Below are 15936 nucleotides of genomic sequence, written 5' to 3'. Positions count from 1 at the left end.
CAGCCCTGCCCTGTTTGCCCAGGGTTTGCGCTCCCTCCCCTTCCCAGCACGGACTGGAACCTGGAGAAGTTATCGCAAAATTTTGGGGATGGGGGAAGCACCCCAGGGGCCGGCCACACTCCCCGACCCCCACAGCAGGCAGCACGCGCCGGAGCGGAGCCCCCCACCCACGTTGGGGCTGGAGGAAGAAGCTCCCAGCCGGCGTGTCGATCTGTTTTTTAATAAAAACACCCCCGGCCCTGCCTGTGCTGCGTGTGGGGGGAGGCCCGGGGGGGGCAGGGGGGAGGCAGGGTGCGGTGCAGCCCCCCCGGGCAGGCGGCGAGTGGTGAGCGGGTGCTGGGGGCGCAGCCAGTGCCAGGAGGGCAGGCAGACGGGCAGGCGAGGGGCTCTCCTCGCCCTCGGCCGGGGCTCACTCCTTCTTGCCGAAGAACTTCTTGAAGACGGACTTGTTCTTGGGGCGGGGGGCGCCGGGGGGCTTCTCCCCCAGTGGGTCCCGGGGGCTCCCCGGTCGGGCCACGAAGGAGCGGCAGCGCGCCCTGGGCACGGCCGCCGCTTGCTCCCCGATGTAGAGCGTCACCGAGTAGCTGCCCCCGGCCTCTCGTGGCTCCTGGGGCACGGCCAGCGGGGTGATCTTCTGGTAGGTGGCTGCGGGAGGGAGCAGGGAGAGGCTGCCGGCACCCCCAGAGCCCTCCCCGAGCCGGGCACGGGGTGCTGAGCACGGCCACCCCGCGGGGCGCAAGGGGTGGGAGATGCCTCCTGGGGGGGCTCGGGACCTATCCCATGGCCACCGCCACGCCACCGGGACAAAGAGCGGTGGGTGAAGCACCTCCTGCCCCGTACGGGTGTGCCCCGAGCCCACCGTACCTGAGGTGAAGGAGTAGGACCGCCGCTTGTTGGCCACCAGCCCGCAGTCGTCCTCGTCTGGGCAGCCATTGTCCCACAGCCCGGGGGACGTCCGGGGTGACTGCTGCTGCTCCCTGGGCCCAGCTGTGGGGCTGGCGGCCCCGCAGACATCCTCTGAAGGAGAAGGAGGCGTTACAGGGACACACAGCCAGGTGGAAAGGCTCTCCACCAGCGGCTTGCCTTGCCCCCGGGTCAGGATGTCCTACAGACACCACCATGGCACTACGACAAAAAGCAAGGCCACCACAGGCCACTGCTGGGGCTGCATTTGGGCAGCAAGTAGGGGAAACCCCACGGGGCCCGGAGACGCGGGTGCGAGGAAGAAGTCACCTGCTGCCGATGTGCCATCGGTGTGGCCGTCCTGCACGTCCTGGGGCAGCTGCAGCCGGGCGTTGGAGCGGGGCAGCACCACGATCTCCGGGCTCTTGGCGGTCACAGCCTGGTGGGGACCCTGCAGGGGGCAGCTGCCGGGGCTGAAGCTGGCACCCTCGACGCACTGCGCGGCCGCCTGGAAGTAATCCACTTCGGGGAAACCTGGGCAGAGGGGCAGAGGGGCACGCTGTGGCATAGGGGGCACGTGGGACACCCCAAAGAGCCCGCGGGGTGACCATCCGTGGCCACCATCTGCAGGAGATGGGCTGGCTCCTGCAAATCAGCCCCCCAGGGAATGGCTGTGGCATCGGGGAGACGCCGCTCTGGCACATCCCCTGGCCAGGAAGGGGCTCCCAGCCCCACAGGAATGGCAGATGAAGGGCACGGGATGCCCGGAGCCCGTTTATAATCTTCCCGAGGCTGTTTTTTTTTTTTTTTTTTTTTTTTGCTGCTGAGCCTCGGCTGACGTCAGCCCTGTTATTCCTGATTCCTAACTGTGTGTGCGCGGGGCGAAAACCAAGCCTCCAAATCCTGCTGGCGGGGACGCGCAGCTCCCGAGGCAGGGCAGGAGCCTGTGCAACTCAGGGGCAGCCGTGTTTCGGCTCATCCATCCCATACCCGGCTCCGAAGGGGCTGCAGCACCGAGGTGCCTGCTCCAAGGGCTGCTCACCTGAGTTTTGCTGCAGCTTGGAGACCCACTCGTTCAGCAGGGGCTGCGACGGGGCCCGCAGGAGGTACTCGGAGCCGTCCCGCAGCCTGCCAGGGGAAGAAGAAGAGGTCAAGCAGCAAGAAAAGCGTGGCTTGTGGATGGCTCCCCATCTCCCGGGAGAACTCACTGCAGCCTGAAGCAGTTGGTCTTTTTGGTGTACTCGCTGTCCGGAGCGCAGACGGCCCCAGCGAGGTTGAGGGGCAGGGCCACCACGGAGCTCTGCAGCACGGGGAAGAGCAAAAAGCAAAAAGCATGGCGGGGTGTGCGGCTCCCCCTTCCCCAGCCGGCCACGAGGACCACCCCCCGTCACACAGAGCCCCCCTCAGGGCGCCGTACCTTGAGGCTGTCTCTCCGGTCCTGGTAGAAGCACAGCGTCTGCCGCATCAGCACGGCGTGGAAGAGGCCCCAGGCGCGGCAGCTGGCCTGCGGGACACGAGCAGGGGACAGAGGGGACACGGGGATGGCGGGTCAGCATCCGTCAGGTGCTGTGGGGTGCCCCCATTAGGGTCCCGCAGGTGCACGGAGGTGTCCCCTTGCCGCGCCCCGCTCCAGCAGCCCCCACGGCCTCATGCCCAGCACCCTGGTGCCACAGACTGTACCTTCCTCCCTCCCGCCTGCAGCACGTGCTTCCTTTCCAGCGTCCCCTCCATCATCTGGAACTCCGTTTTACCAGCAGGAGCCTGCAAGCAGACAGCAGGTGAGGGAGGGAGCCCCGGACCGGCCCCAGGGCATGCAGGTTTGCCCGAGCGGGCAGCACCAAATGGGACAGCTGGGGCTGAGCTACACCAGGGCACCCTTTTTTTTTTTAGGGTTAAGTGCTGCCTGCTAAGGCTGAGCAGTTTGGGGAGCCCCGTGCAGCCGGCACTCCCGAATTCATCCCCACGCTCCTCCCCACACTGACCTGGCCGCCCTCTCTCTCCTCGTCCCGCTGCCTCCGCCGATCCCACGCAGCGGGGCTGTCCGAGGGGGGCACAGCCACCGTCCCCTCCAGGCAGGGGGCTGCCCCGTGCCCCTGGGGGCTGCCCGCGTGCCCCTTCCCTCCGGCTGGGCTGTGCAGGATCCGGGCGGCGCTGGGGAGGGTGAACTTGGCCACCAGCACGTTGTTGGCCGAGGAGAGGATGAGGGGCCCGCCGGCGGTGTCGGAGCTGGGGGGGCTCCCCGGCGGGTGGCCGGGCGCACGCCGCTCACCCACCCCATCCCAAATGGCCTGCAGCTCCTCCTCCTCCTCCTCGAACTGCCCGTGGGCAGGGTGGCAAACCTCCTGGGCACCCCGCACGGGGCTGGGGGGCTGCGGGGACCCCAGCGCCCACTCGAAGACAGAGAGCTGGGTGGGAGCAGCGGGGGAAGCCGGGCACCCTGCGGGCTGGGCGCTGCTGCTGGGGGGGTGCTGAGCGGGGGCAGCAGCGGGGACGGCTCCTGCCCCGTGCGGGGTGCCGGTGGGGGACGTCCCCATCTCCAGGTGAGTGGCTTCGCGGTGCCAGGCCCTGCAGCTGGCTCTGGGGCTGCCGTCCTGCTGCGGGCGGGCGGGCAGCAGATCCTGCTCGTGCAGCACGCTGCTGTGGGGCTGCCGGCCCGGCCTCGAGTCCAGGAGGTGCTGCCTGGTGCTGCCGGGGTGCCGCGGGCTCCTGCGCTCCTCCCCGGTGCCGTGGGCAGCCCGCGGGCCCCGCGCCTTGTGCCGGCTGGAGCTGGGGTTGAAGCTCACCTCCTCGAGCCACGTTCCTCGCTCGGCTTTGGGGGACACCCCCAGGACATCGCCGGGCTGCCGGGGACCGTGCCCGCCCGTGTCCTCTCCAGGGGGCTCCCAGCACCTCACCCCCCTGCCCTTCCTCTCTTCCTCCTCCTCCTCCTCTGCCGGTGCGGCATCTCGGAGGCGCCCCAGCACCGCCACATCCTTGGGCAGCTCCAGGCTGAGCACGGAGCCCAGGGCGAGGTGAGGGCACGTGGCTTTGGGCCCCGGGCGCCGCGCGGCTCCGGGGGGAGCCAGGCGAGGTTTGGGGTGCCGGGGGGCCGCCCCGCACTCGGCGTCAATGTCCCGCACCAGGGGGTTCTTCACGTAGAGCAGCAGCTCCCCGAGCTGGGGGCCGGGGGGCCCCGCTGCCTTCCTCCAGCCGCATTTGAGGGGCCAGGTGTTGCTGGGGCCGTGCCGCTCCTCGGGCAGGGGCTGCAGCGAGCTGGCGCCCATGATCCCCTGAAGCGTCAGCAGCCGTGCCTGCTCGGCCCTGGCCCGCTCCCTCCTCTGCAGGCTGTTGAAGAGGGAGCCCGTGCTGGCCTTGGGCAGGGTGTGGGAGGCCGGCGGCGTGCCGGAGCCGGGTGCCGGAGGGCGGCAGGACGCGGCAGGCGGCCGCTTTGCTGGCTGCGGCGTGCCGGAGCTGCTCCTGGCCCCTTCCCCGTAGCTCTCCTCCAGCAGCACCTGCGGGCACGGAGGGAGGGCTGAGCCCCGGCTCCTGGAAACGCCTCGCCCGGCATCCCCAGCCCTCCCGGCCCTCGGGGCTGTCCCCCACACAGCCCTCCCGTGTCCCTGCGAGGCTGTGGCAGCCCAGGTCTGGATGGAGCAGGCGGGTTCACACCATGCAGCCGCTCCGCCCCGCACGCGGCCTCCCCCGGGGCCGTTACCTCTTCCGCCGCTGGCTGGCGAGGCGGCTTTCTCTTTCGCCTTAAACTACCCCAAGTGTTTCCTACAAGCCCCTGGCAACGCTTCCAAAAGGTTTTACAGCCCGAGGGTTTAGTGGCAGGGAGCTGAGCAGGGGGAGAGAGAGACAGAGAGAGATGGGGGGGGGTTGGATGCGCGGGGGTGAGGAGCTGCAGCCAGGAAAGTGCAGGAAAAGGGTGGCACAAGCTGGTCCTTAGCCCTCGGGAGGCGCTTGACATCCAGCAGAGCCTTACGCAGGTCGGGCAGCTCTCCTGGGGACAGCCCGGCCGGGTGCCACCACGGGGGACACCCAGGAGCCTTCCAAGCCCTCCGCCCAGCCCCACGTACCGTCCGTGGCGCCTCCTCGATCTGCACCTTCTTCTTCTCGCCCTTCTTGCCGATGCTCAGGATGAGGTTGACCGTGCCCCCCAGCCCGCCGGGGCCCCGCGGCGGCAGCAGCAGCGTGGAGGTCTCGGAGGGATCCCAGGCCAGAGCCTGCTCGGGGCTTCCTGAGCTGCTGGGAGGTGATGCTGGAGGGGAGAGCGCTGTCCCTGCTGGCACCCGCGGCTCCAGTCCTTGTGCGGGCACGGGGAAGGAGCAGGGAGGGAGCCTCGCCGGGCTGAGGATGCTCTCCTGAGTGCATGGGGCGCGCTGCTCCTGGGGAATGAGGCAGGAGGGAAGCTGGAGGAGGGGCTGCACTTTGCCAGGACGAGACACGTCCCCCACTGCCTGTGCCCCCTGCTCCATCGGGGCTCTCAGCCCAGCTGGGTGCTCACCTGGCTGGCAGGGGATGCTCTCCGCGGGCTCTCGGGGTCCCTCCTCTCATCCCGCTGGTGCCTCTGCGCTCGCCAGCGCACCAGCACCCAGCCCAGCATGCTCTGCAGCTCCTCCAGGCGCTCCTGGATCTATGGGGACGGAGATGCTGGGTGGCCCCCGCCAGGACCCCAGCGGCCCCAGGGCCCCGTGCCGCTCGTCCCGGCTCTCCGCCGCTTACCGTAGCGCTCAGGTAGTGCTCCTCTGCCACCAGCTGCTGCCCCGCCGCTGCCAGCTCCTCGAACTCCTGCAGCTTGCCCTCGATCTTCTTCTCCAGCTCCTCACACTGAGTCTCCAGGAAGCCGGGGCCGCTCGGGCTCTCGGAGAAGATCTGAGCCCGCGTGTCTTCCGTCCAGGAGCTGAGGGCGCACGAAGGACGGGCTCGGGGACAGCCCAGGGAAGCCATTCCCAGCCTGCCCTCGTCTCCCACGTGATGTGGCACCTCAGGGACCCCAAGACCCCGATGGCTGTGCAGGGCCTGAGGTCCCCCCGACATCCTTTCCCCAGAGACAACCCCGCGGGCTCCTCAGCACTCACATCATGGCCAAGTAATCCCTGAAGAAGTGCCGCAGCCGGCCGGCCTGCTGCACGTGCCCACGGGTCTCCCGCAGCAGCTCCCGCAGCCCTGCCCACGCCCGCAGCGTGTCCTGCACCTCCCGGCTGATGGGGCACAGGCGAGCAGGGCAGAGCTCTTGCAAGCGGGCAGCTCCCTGCTCCAGCTCCTCCAGCTGCCCCTGCAGGGTCTCCGACACCTCACGCTGAAGACCAAAAGGGGAGGGAAAAAAAAAAAAAAAAAAGCCTCAGGATGCTGCGGGTGCCATGGCCGGGCAGTTTTCCCCGCGCGGTTTCCCCGCCTGCCCGCCTGAGTCACCACCCCGCCGGCAGAAAGATGAGCGAGGTGCTGGCAGCCGGGCGCTGGCATGGGGCAGCTGAGGCGAGCTCTCTCCCCTTCCCTGGCCCGGGCTGGAAAATTCCAGCCCAGACGCCGCCACGCGCCAAAGCTGACGACACCTGGGCCCCCGGGGGCCAGCGCCTCCCCGGGATGGCCCCATCCTGCCCGGGCACCTCCCCGCCACGTGCCCGGCCGGCCGCGGGGCTCCCGGAGCTCACCTCCATCTCCTGCTGGCGGCTCTGCAAGCCCTGCAGCCCCGGCAGGTCCTGCTCGCTCTTCACCGTGGTGAAGCCGCTCTCCGCCTGCGCCGTGTCGCGAGCCAGGGCCTCGGCGCTGCGCCGCAGGGCCTCCAGGCGTGGGGACACCGCTGCCACCTGGGCAGGAGGGAGGGAGGGCAGAGGTGAGCCCCACCACGGGACCCCTCACAGCTGCGGGTGGGCCGCCCGGGTCGTGTCCCCGAAGCCCCCCTGTCCCCGTCCCCTACCAGGCGCTCCAGGCTCTCCGTCTCCGCCGCCACCTCCATCACTCGCTCCCGCTCCTTGGCCGCGTCGTTCAGCATCTCCACGGCCTCCTGCAGCTCTCCCAAGGGGCTGCTCGCCTCCTCGCCGTCCTCAGCCCGGGCCGAGAGCAGGGGAAAAGCCCCCTGCGAGCCACGGTGCCCGCTCCCTGGCTGAAACCAACAGAGCCGCTGGGCGTGAGGGAGGTGTGGAGCAACCCCCAAAGCGTCCTGGCTGGAGAGGGGCAGCCCCCTTGCCAGCCTCAGACCAACCCTCGGGTTGTCCCCAGCTGCTGGGCAATCCCAAAGGGCTCCCATCCCCGCTGCTCACCTCCCCGGATCCCTGCCGGCTCCGCTCCTCCTCCTCCTGCAGGTTCTGCAGGAACTCGGACAGCACCAGGGAGTCGCGCAGGTCGGCGGCTCGGCGCCGCAGGGCTGCCTGCACGTGTGCCAACCTACGGGGACAGGCGGCCCTCGTGGACACCTGCACCTCCCTGGGTGAAACCTCCTCCTCCCCACGCACCCCGGGACCGGAGAGGAGGCGGCCTCCCCTGCTACTCACTTCTCCTCCACCATCTCCACCTTCCTCTGCATCTTCCTCACTCCCTCGCGCTCCGCGGGCGTCCCGCCCGCCGCCTCCTCCCGCAGCGCCTGGAGCTTGACGCCGCACAGCAGGAGCTGCCTCTCCAGCTGGCCCGTCCCCTCCAGGTCCCTGCGCAGCTCCGCGGGGCTCCTCATGGCAGCTGGCTCCGAGAGCGACCCCGCCACGGCTTGCAGCCACCGCTCGGCACGGTCCAGCTCCCCCACCAGCCTCAGCGCCTGCGGGGACAGCGGGGAGGTGGGACCGACCCCATTGGCCCCCCAGGGGGTGCAGGAGCAGCGTGAGGGTGACACCAGCCACTCACCTTATCGATTTCCCTCAACACGGCACCATTCTCCTGGTGCTTCCTCTGCAGGTCCTCCCACAGCTCGCCCAGCTCCCGCAGCATGGCCTCCACCTGGGGGCTCCCCGCGCCCTCCTGGAGGCAGGGGCAGCGCTCAGGGCGGCTGCCACCCCGTGTCCCCAGGCTGGAGGGGGCTCAGTGGGGGCACAGCCGCGCTGGAGCCCGCCCTTCCCAGCTCTCGGCACCCGCCCCGGGAGCTGGGGGGGCTCTCCTCGAGCGGGGCTGCAGCCTGCTGAGGAGCACGGGGACGTGCGCCCCCAAAATTTGCAGGGGGTGGGAAAGGGGACCCCGAAAATGAATGGACTGGGAATAGAGGGGCAGGGGGACACGGCGGGGCTCTCGGGGAGGCGTTACCGTGCTTGGCACCCGGCCGACATCCTGCGCCAGGGCCTCGGGGGGCCGCGTGCCCCTCTCAGCCTCCACCTCTCCAGGACCCCGTCTCCTCCTGCGGAGAGGGGGGCGGTCAGCCACGGGGACCCCCGCTCCGCCCCGCTCCCCACAGCCTCCTCCACGAGCCCGTACCTCCTGCTGTCCCCTCCCGCTGCCGGACAGCCGGGGCCGCTCTCCTCGCCTCGCACGTGCTCCACCAGCCTCCTCGACACGTCCTTCGGCACCTGCGGCACCAAGGCTCCCATGCCTCCTCCGCCCGGCCCCAAAAGCGCTTCGCCTCGCCGCGGGCCGGGTGCAGGGCTCCTTGCTGCATCCCAGCCACGGCACAGCGCTGGGCTTGGGCTTGGGCCAGCGGCCAAATTCCCACAAGCTCGGCCGCCTTCCTACCATGGAGGCCCCGGAGAGGCCGGGGGGAGGCAGGGCTGAGCTGCCGTGCTCACCGTGCTGCCGCCGGGATCTCTCTTCTGCTTGTCTCCTGCCTCCTTTCCCACCAGCTCCCGGCTGCTGCCGTCTCCGCGGGGCTCAGTGCTCGCAGCCGCAGCTTCTCCCCCTGGGAAACTGCTTCCCAGAGCCACTGCCGGAGCCTTCTCGGTCCTGGGAAGGGGCAGGGAGAGAAAGGAGGCTCGGGGGGGGGCAGAGGATGGAGAAAAGAGAGCCCCTAAAGCTCACTTTTCGTGGTCCTGATCACCCCATTTTCCACCGAGGAAATGGAAAAAGGAGGGAACCCTCTGAGCTCACGGCACCGTGAGCCTGACCAAGGAGCCCAGACCCTGGGGCCAAGCTGCAAACCCCAAACCCCTTCTCCCCACAGCCAGATACAGCCTGGCCGGGGGCTGCCCCACCTCAGCGCCTGCTGGAGCCGGGCCCAGCTCTCCTTCACGTCCCGGTGCTTGGGGGTGACTCGGGCCGCCAGGCTGGGCTGCAGGCTGAGGAGCTGCGACACGGTCACGTCCAGCATCTGTGGGACAGGGGAGCGGTGGCAGGGCCGGGACGAGCCCCACACAAGTGGCTGCCTGCCCCCACCCTCGGCCCCGGCTGCCCCATGTGGGTTTGGGGTGCACGCCGACCCCCCAGCCCCCACTGCCAGCGCTGACCCCGCAAGGCACGCGAGCCCCCGTCCCCAGGGTGCCCCCAGGGCTCAGAGGACGAGGGTGGCACCCGCGCTTACCATCACCTGGCTGGCTATGTCCCTGACATCCCGATCCCGGCTGGCCTCGGCCTCCCCGTGCTTCCCCACGCCGCAGACGCTCCTCCACTGCGAGAAGAAGCCGCGCTCAGCGCGGGGAGGGGGACAGGACCCTGCCCTCAGCTCCGCCGTGCTCGAATCCTCCCAGCCCAGCCCCGTTTGCTGCTCTGGCTCTGCCCCCCAGCTCTCACACCCCGAGGACCCTCCGAATGCAGGGGACGGGAGCGGGGCGCTCCCCCCGCCGTGCCACCCTGCCCGGGGCTGCTACCTTGGCGTGGATGGCACCCAGCAGGGCATCAGCCTGCTGCAGGAAGGCGGCGACCTCCAGGGCCAGCTGCAGGGCCTCGTGGTGCTCCTTCAGGGTGCCCTGCAGCCGCAGCCACCTGCCCGGGGGGAATCGCAGCGGTGAGGGGCGGCTGGTGCCCACCATGGACCCCCCTGCTCCATCGCCCCGCCGCCCCGCTCACATTTTGTTGAGGTGCTTGCGCCGGGCGGAGACGCTCCGGCTCTCGCTTTTGCCTTGCTTCTCCAGCTTCTGGGCCAGGCTGTTGAGCTCCTCGTGCAGGCTCTGGAAGTGCTGCTCCTCCTGGGGCGGGCAGAGGCAGAAATCAGCACCCCCAAGAACCTCGGGGGCTCCGGCTGGGTTTTGGGGAGCAGCTGGGGTGGGCACGGGCTGGCCACCCATACCCTGAACCCCGTGAGATGGAGCCGAGCTGCGCCCACCTGCTTCAAGTCGAGGATGCGGCGGGTGAGCTGGATCTTATCCGGGCTTTCCTGCAGGAGTGCCGCCAGGCAGGGCTTCTCCTCCTGGAACAGGGGCTGCTGTGAGCAAGGGGGGGACGTGGCAGCCCGTCCCAAGGGCGCTGCGCCCACCACCTGCACCTCACCTTGCTGCGGATCCATGCCTCCAGGCTCTCCGCCTTCCTGCCGAAGTCCTGCAGGCTGCGCAGCCCGCCCAGGGCCCGGCTCTGGCTGGCGGCCGTCTGCTTCAGGAGCTGCCACTGCTCCCGCAGCGCCTGCAGCTGCCTCCGCACCGCCTCGCCGCCGGGGCTCGGCCTGCACGCCAGCTGCTCGCCCATCTGCGGGGAGAGGGACCCCAAAACGGGTCACTGGGGGGCTCGCGGATCGCCCACGGGGGGGTGCCCCGTGGGTTATCCTGTGCCTCACCTGGCTGAGCTTGATGAGGGTGTTGTCGAAGTCCTTCATCTCCCTCTGCAGGGCCTGCGCCACCTGCTCCCAGCCCTGCAGCTCGCAGCCGTCCTGCAGGTCCCGCAGCTTGCCTCGCACCCAGCCCTCCGCCTGCGGGGTGGCAAGAGCCGTGTCTGTCTCCAACAGCCCCCATCTCCCTCCTCCCGTCCCCGTCCCCGTCGGGAGGAGGAGGAGGAAGAGGAGGAGGAGGAAGCAGGGCCCCGGTGCGGGCTGACCCCCTCTCCCCGGGGCTGACAGCCAGGCGGAGGCGGCCAAAGATGATCTCACGCCGCAACAATGGCTCGGCTCGAGGCCGGCCGCGCAGCCCTCCCCGCGGCGCACCCCACCCGCAGCCCCAAAGGAAGGCAGCCTGGGTCCTGATCCCGCTCCCGGCCCCCATCCCGGCCCTATTCCCCCCGGGTAGGCTCACCTGCAGCATCTCCCGGTTGAACTGGGCGAGCAGGGGGCTGGGGTCCAGGAGGGTGGGTGCCCCCGGCATGCTTCGCCCCACGCTCCTGGGGGCCGCCGGCTCCTTGCTCCTGGGGCTGTCTTTATGGGGTGCCAGCTGGGGGGGCAGAGCCGGGGGGGGCAGCATGTCACCCCACCCTGCTGCCTGGGGGCTTCAAGGAGGGGACATGCCCATGGTGTTCACTACCCTGGGTCACCCCGTGGGGGACAGAGGGGCGCAGAGCGAGCCAGGGAGACCCCCGGCCCAAGCAAAAGGGGTGGCAGAGGGGGGGGGAGAAGCACAGCATGGCCCCCGGGCTGACGAAATGCTCTGTCAGGGCTCCAGCTCCGCCGGGGGCCATGGCGAAGGTCAGCCAGCACAAGGAGCTGGCCCCCCTCCAAACGCAGCCCTGGGCCCAGCTGCACGGAGCCCGGGGGGAGCGCGGCCTCTCCCAGGCGCTGGTTCCCAGCACGGGGCCCCGAAATGCCCCCCGCTGCCCTCCTGGGGCTGGCAGGGGGCAGGGGTCCCACGGGGGGCTCGGCGCACCCATGCCCGCAGGGTGCCACCTCCTGGGTGCAGGGCTGCAGGGTTGGGGCGAGCGTCAGGCTCTCTCAGCACTCTGGCGTGCGCTGCCCCGCTGATGACATGGGAGTCGCTTTTCAAAGCCTCTCTGCCTAACCACAAGAACTGGAGAAATCTTTTTTTTTTTTCTTTTTCTTTTTCCTGCTTTTTTTTTTTTTTTTAAATAGCAACACAGATTCTCAGGCCCTCCCGCGACTCCGTCATCCCCAGCCAGCGCTGGAAGTGCCCGTAACCCAGCCCCCTGCCAGCCCTAAACCCCAGCCCCTGTGCCCCCTGGCGATAGACGCACCCCGTTTTTTTGGGCAGATGCCCTCGTGCACCCCCGGGCTCTGCGCAAACCCCCCCAGCCCCGTTTGCTCAGCCCCAAGCCCTCGGTCACCCCTTCCCGGCAGCGTGCGCGGGGACGTACCGCCTCCAAGGGGGAACCTCTGTCCAGCGGGGAGCAGAACCCGCCGGGCTGGGGGCTCGCAGCCTCCTGCTTGTCGTCCTCCCCGTCCACATCCTTCCTGAGATAGACCTGGAGGCGGGGAAGGCGCAGCCCCGTCAGCCTGGCAGCGAGGTGGGTGCCAGCGACGGGGAGCCTGGCAGCGCTCCTGCACCCCCCCCGGCAGCAGCCACAGCCCCTGCTTGCAGGGAAGAGCTGCCGAAGCCGCCTTGCGGGGTGCTGGCTTCATTTTGGCTCCCCCACACACGTTTTCTTATTTTATTTTGCTCCGGGCCAGGAGGCAAGAGTTAAGAGGGCGGCTGAGTCACCGGGAAGGGCTCCCGCAGGATGGAGGGGCCGGGGTGTGAGCAGAAGAGGCACGGCGAGGAGGCCTGGGATGAACTCCGTGTTACCTTAGCCTCCCCGTGGCCCAAGCCCAGGGCAAGAAGCACGTGGGATCGCTTGGGCCGTGCCCAAGGGCAGTCCCTCTGACCCTCTACGCCCATCGGATGCCATTCGGGACCCCGTGAAGCCCCTCTGGCAGGCAGCACCCCGCGAGCCCCTCGCCGAGCCCGCGGGTGACAGGGGAGCTGTATTTAGGGCCCCGTCCCGCGCCCCGCCGGCGGCAGGCAAATAGGGCCGGCGGCACAGGGATGATTTCATCCTTCCCGCACGGGGCCGGTCCCTCTGGCCGGAGCTGGGTCCTCGCTCGGGAGGAACAAACCCTTCCTCTCGCTGCCCTGCAGGCTGAAGGCGCCTCCCACGCAAAGCAGAGGTGCAAAGGCTCGTGCTCCTGGCCGAGCAGCACCTCCGGGCGTTCCTTGTAGGAACGAGGGGAGCCCCCAGGCTGATGCCCCTCGGGCTGCGCAGGCTGCTCGTGCCACGAGGAGCTGCCTGCGTGCCCGAGGGCCCGGCAGCTCTTGCGAGGCTGCGCCTGGCCTTTATTGGCAATGAAGGAGAGGGTTTTGGCAGCCGGCTGCGCGGCTCTCCCCGGCGCTATCCTGCTGCGAAACCAGCCGCTGCGGGTCGGGGTTAAAGCACAAGGAGCTCCTGGCGAGGTCTCCCAGCCGCCCCGCTCCCCATCCCGGCCCCACAGGGGGGGTCTCTCGGGACACCCGCATCCGCCAGGGCCGAAACGCAGAGGGCAGGCTGCCAGGGCTCCCGGGTCCCGTGGCGGGGGCCGGGCGGGCAGCAGCCTTGTCCTGGCTCTGCCTCACCGCGCGGCCCCTCGTGAGTCACTTCCCTTCTCCCAGCCTCGGTTTCCCCTCTGGTAAAGGAGCGGGGGGCGAGTTCCCAGCTCCCCGCACGCGACCGCGAGCATCCAAAGGGCTGAGCCCCCCAGGGCTCAACCTGTGGGGCCGAGCTTTCCCACCCACGTTCATCCTGGGCTCGCCCATCCCCTCGAGCACCCCGCAGCCCTCCCGCCGCAGGCGCTGAACCAGGATCTGGCCCCAAAGCGGGACGGGGAGCAGGGTTTGAGGGGAGCGCTTACCTTGAACTGAGCCTTCCCCGTCCTGCTGTTGTTGTTGTTGTGGTTCCTCTCCCCTCCGGCCCTCCCGGGCTCCCCGGACCCCCCTGCATCCCCGGAGCCGGCCTCCCCGTGCCAGTTGGAGAGCGTGATCTTCTTGATGGAGCGCGCCAGGGAGCCCCGGCTCAGCCTCTCCTCCTCGCCGCCTTCCTCCCCGCGGCGGGGCTGGCCGGGGGGCCCCGGGGACCCCCCCCTGGCCTGGGCCAGGTAGAGGGAGATGCGCTGGTTGAGGTCTCTCCGGAGGCCCCGGTGGTTGTCCAGCGCCGAGGCCAGGGCGATGCCGGGGCAGGCGTCGGCTGCGAAATCGGCGGCGCACTTGGGCAGGGACAGCTTGGTGCTGATGGTGAAGGGCTGCACCTTCCTCGCCGTGCTGCCCGACATCCTCCCGCTCCGGCCGGGGCTCCAGGCCGGGGAGGAGGCCCGGGGGAACCGGGGGGGTCCCGGGGATCCTGCTCGGGCTGCTCGGGGCGAAGCGGCGCCGCTGCTCCCCCGCTGCCGGAGCCCGCCCCGGAGCGGGCGCGGCGGTGCCGGGGCCGCCCCTCGCCGGGGGGGCGCTCAGCGGGGCGGCCCCGCCGCGGCCGGGGGGGGCTCCGGGGACCCGGGTCCCATGGCCCGGGGCTCGGGAGGGCTTCTCCGGCCCCTCCGCCCCCGGCGGGGCGCGTCCCTTCGCTTCCCTTCGCTTCCCTTCCCTTCCCCTCCCCGGTGCCGGTGCCGGTCCCTCCCCCGGCGGCGGCGCAGGGGAGGCGGCTCCGCGCCCGGCCCCCCCTCGGCCGTGCCGAGCTCAGCCGTCCACCTTCTTGTGCAGGTTGAGGATGCAGAGCAGGCAGGTGAGCAGGGCCTGGCGGCTCTCCCCGGAGCGCAGCCGGCGGCCCAGGCGGCGGAGGGGCGGCAGGAGGCGCTTGCGGGCCAGCAGCAGCAGGCGGCCGAGCAGGGCGCGCAGCAGCGGGGCGGCGAGCGGTGGGGCGGGCATGCTGCCCCCCGGCTGCGGCACGGGGAGCCCTCGGCACCGGCACCGGCACCGGGAGCGGCGCCGGGAGCGGCTCCGGGAAGCGCTGCCCGGCGGGGATGCTGCGCTCCGGGGCGGCTCGGAGCAGGGCGCAGCGCGGAGCGGGGTCACCTCGGCTCCCCGAGGCTCTCTCTCCGCGTCCCGGGGAGCTTTCCCCCCTCGTGTCCCCGCTCTGCCTCGCTTCCCACAGGAGCCCGTGCCGCTCAGCAGCCCCCACGTGGACCCGCCGCCAGCCCGAGTGGCTTGGATGCCTTCGCTGCGAGGGATAACAACGGTATTAAAAAAAGCACCCCAAAAAATCCCCGCAGCCGGCCGCCCATTTAAACACCCCCTCCTCCCTGTAAGCCACACCGCCGACCCCATCTGTCGGGGTGGCAGTGGCGGGGTGGGACAACATCTGCCCACCGCAGCGACGTGGGCTGCGGGGCAGGCTCCTGGCTCCTGTTTCACCCCCGAGCTGGCAGCTGGCCCCAAAAGACGCCTCAGCCATCCCCATAGGGACAGGAGTGCCGGGGCAGGGGGTGGCACGAGGCAGCGAGCACCAAGCAGTCCGTGCCCTTCCCCTTCCCGCCTGTGTCTTGTTCCTGGTGGCTGCCTGGCTTCGTTTCTTCCCCTCGTTGTTCCCTCCAAGAGCCCAGCCTGCAAGCCCTTGCTCTTGGCTCCTGGTCAAGCGGAATTTAGGAGAAGGGGGAGACGCGAGGCCCTGAACGCTGTCCCCGTGCCCCAGCCTGTGCCCGGAGAGCCCCATCCGGGCGGCGCAGGCAGGGTGACCTTTCCCAGCCCCGCAGATTCCTCCTGGGGAACCGGGGACGGATGAGGGAGGAGGGCTGGCCGTGCCTCAGCGCAGAGATGCCACGTGCCTGAATCAGAAGCAGCTCCGGGCCCCGGAGCCGCACGGACCGGGGCTGACGTCAGCCCCCGGGACCGGCCTCCGCTGCGCTCCGAGGGCTCCTGCGCCAGCAGCAAGAGGAGCCCCGGTGGAGGACGCGGGACCTGAAGCCTCGCTGCAGCTGCGACGGGGTCCGTGTGTCCCCGGGAGGGAGCCCGGCCCCGATTTTTATCGGGGAAGCGGAGGGCGCAGCGCCTGGCCTGGTGGTGAGGCTCCTGGGGCTGCTGTTCCGTGGCTGACCCCAGCCGGGCTGTTTCCTCTCTCCGTGCCCTGATTTCCCCAGCAGGTACGTGGCAAGGGGAGAGAGCAGAGATCTTCCTCCCTGGGGAGCTTCGCCCATCGCTGGGGACAGCCCGAGACACGCAGCCGGTGGGGACGGGGAGCTTCCCATCAGCGGTGCCCACGGGGGCAATCCCCGGGGCTCAGTCCCAGGAGAAAGGGAGAGAGTGGCCAGGCACGGAGGTGACACTGCGCCTTCCTGGGGACATTACGTGGCACAGAGGGTGGGGAATGAAAAACCCCTCTGGAACGGAGGGA

The 15936-nt window shown here is 70.2% G+C and overlaps 1 protein-coding gene across 3 annotated transcripts; it reads right to left on the bottom strand.

Annotated features, from left to right (window-relative positions):
• Positions 1 to 204: 204 nt before the first annotated feature.
• On the bottom strand, positions 205 to 14177 carry LOC311435331 (uncharacterized protein). Of its 3 annotated transcripts, none has more exons than XM_084516159.1 (31): positions 13469 to 14177; positions 11962 to 12069; positions 10953 to 11087; positions 10502 to 10633; positions 10222 to 10413; positions 10058 to 10141; positions 9802 to 9920; positions 9603 to 9717; positions 9317 to 9403; positions 8991 to 9106; positions 8589 to 8742; positions 8281 to 8372; positions 8113 to 8203; positions 7720 to 7833; positions 7377 to 7633; positions 7147 to 7269; positions 6803 to 7004; positions 6537 to 6692; positions 5964 to 6184; positions 5608 to 5785; positions 5390 to 5518; positions 4962 to 5270; positions 4598 to 4720; positions 2886 to 4394; positions 2584 to 2664; positions 2321 to 2407; positions 2112 to 2203; positions 1946 to 2031; positions 1234 to 1437; positions 865 to 1017; positions 205 to 645 (listed from the first exon to the last, which is right to left on the bottom strand). In XM_084516159.1, exons 1-31 carry the CDS (start codon positions 13883 to 13885, stop codon positions 410 to 412), a joined length of 6102 nt encoding a protein of 2033 aa, XP_084372285.1. In that variant the 5' UTR covers positions 13886 to 14177; the 3' UTR covers positions 205 to 409. The 3 variants fall into 3 exon arrangements, with proteins under 3 accessions (XP_084372285.1, XP_084372286.1, XP_084372287.1); XM_084516160.1 differs by having other exon boundaries at positions 6803 to 6988; positions 7146 to 7269; positions 13469 to 14176; XM_084516161.1 differs by lacking the exon at positions 4598 to 4720 and having other exon boundaries at positions 13469 to 14176.
• Positions 14178 to 15936: the final 1759 nt, after the last annotated feature.

The sequence above is a fragment of the Aythya ferina genome, assembly GCF_964211825.1.
Source record: "Aythya ferina genome assembly, chromosome: 3".
Lineage (NCBI taxonomy): Eukaryota > Metazoa > Chordata > Aves > Anseriformes > Anatidae > Aythya > Aythya ferina.
The sequence above is the reverse complement of the archived record's forward strand: the minus strand, read 5'-3'. Positions and strand labels throughout refer to the sequence as shown.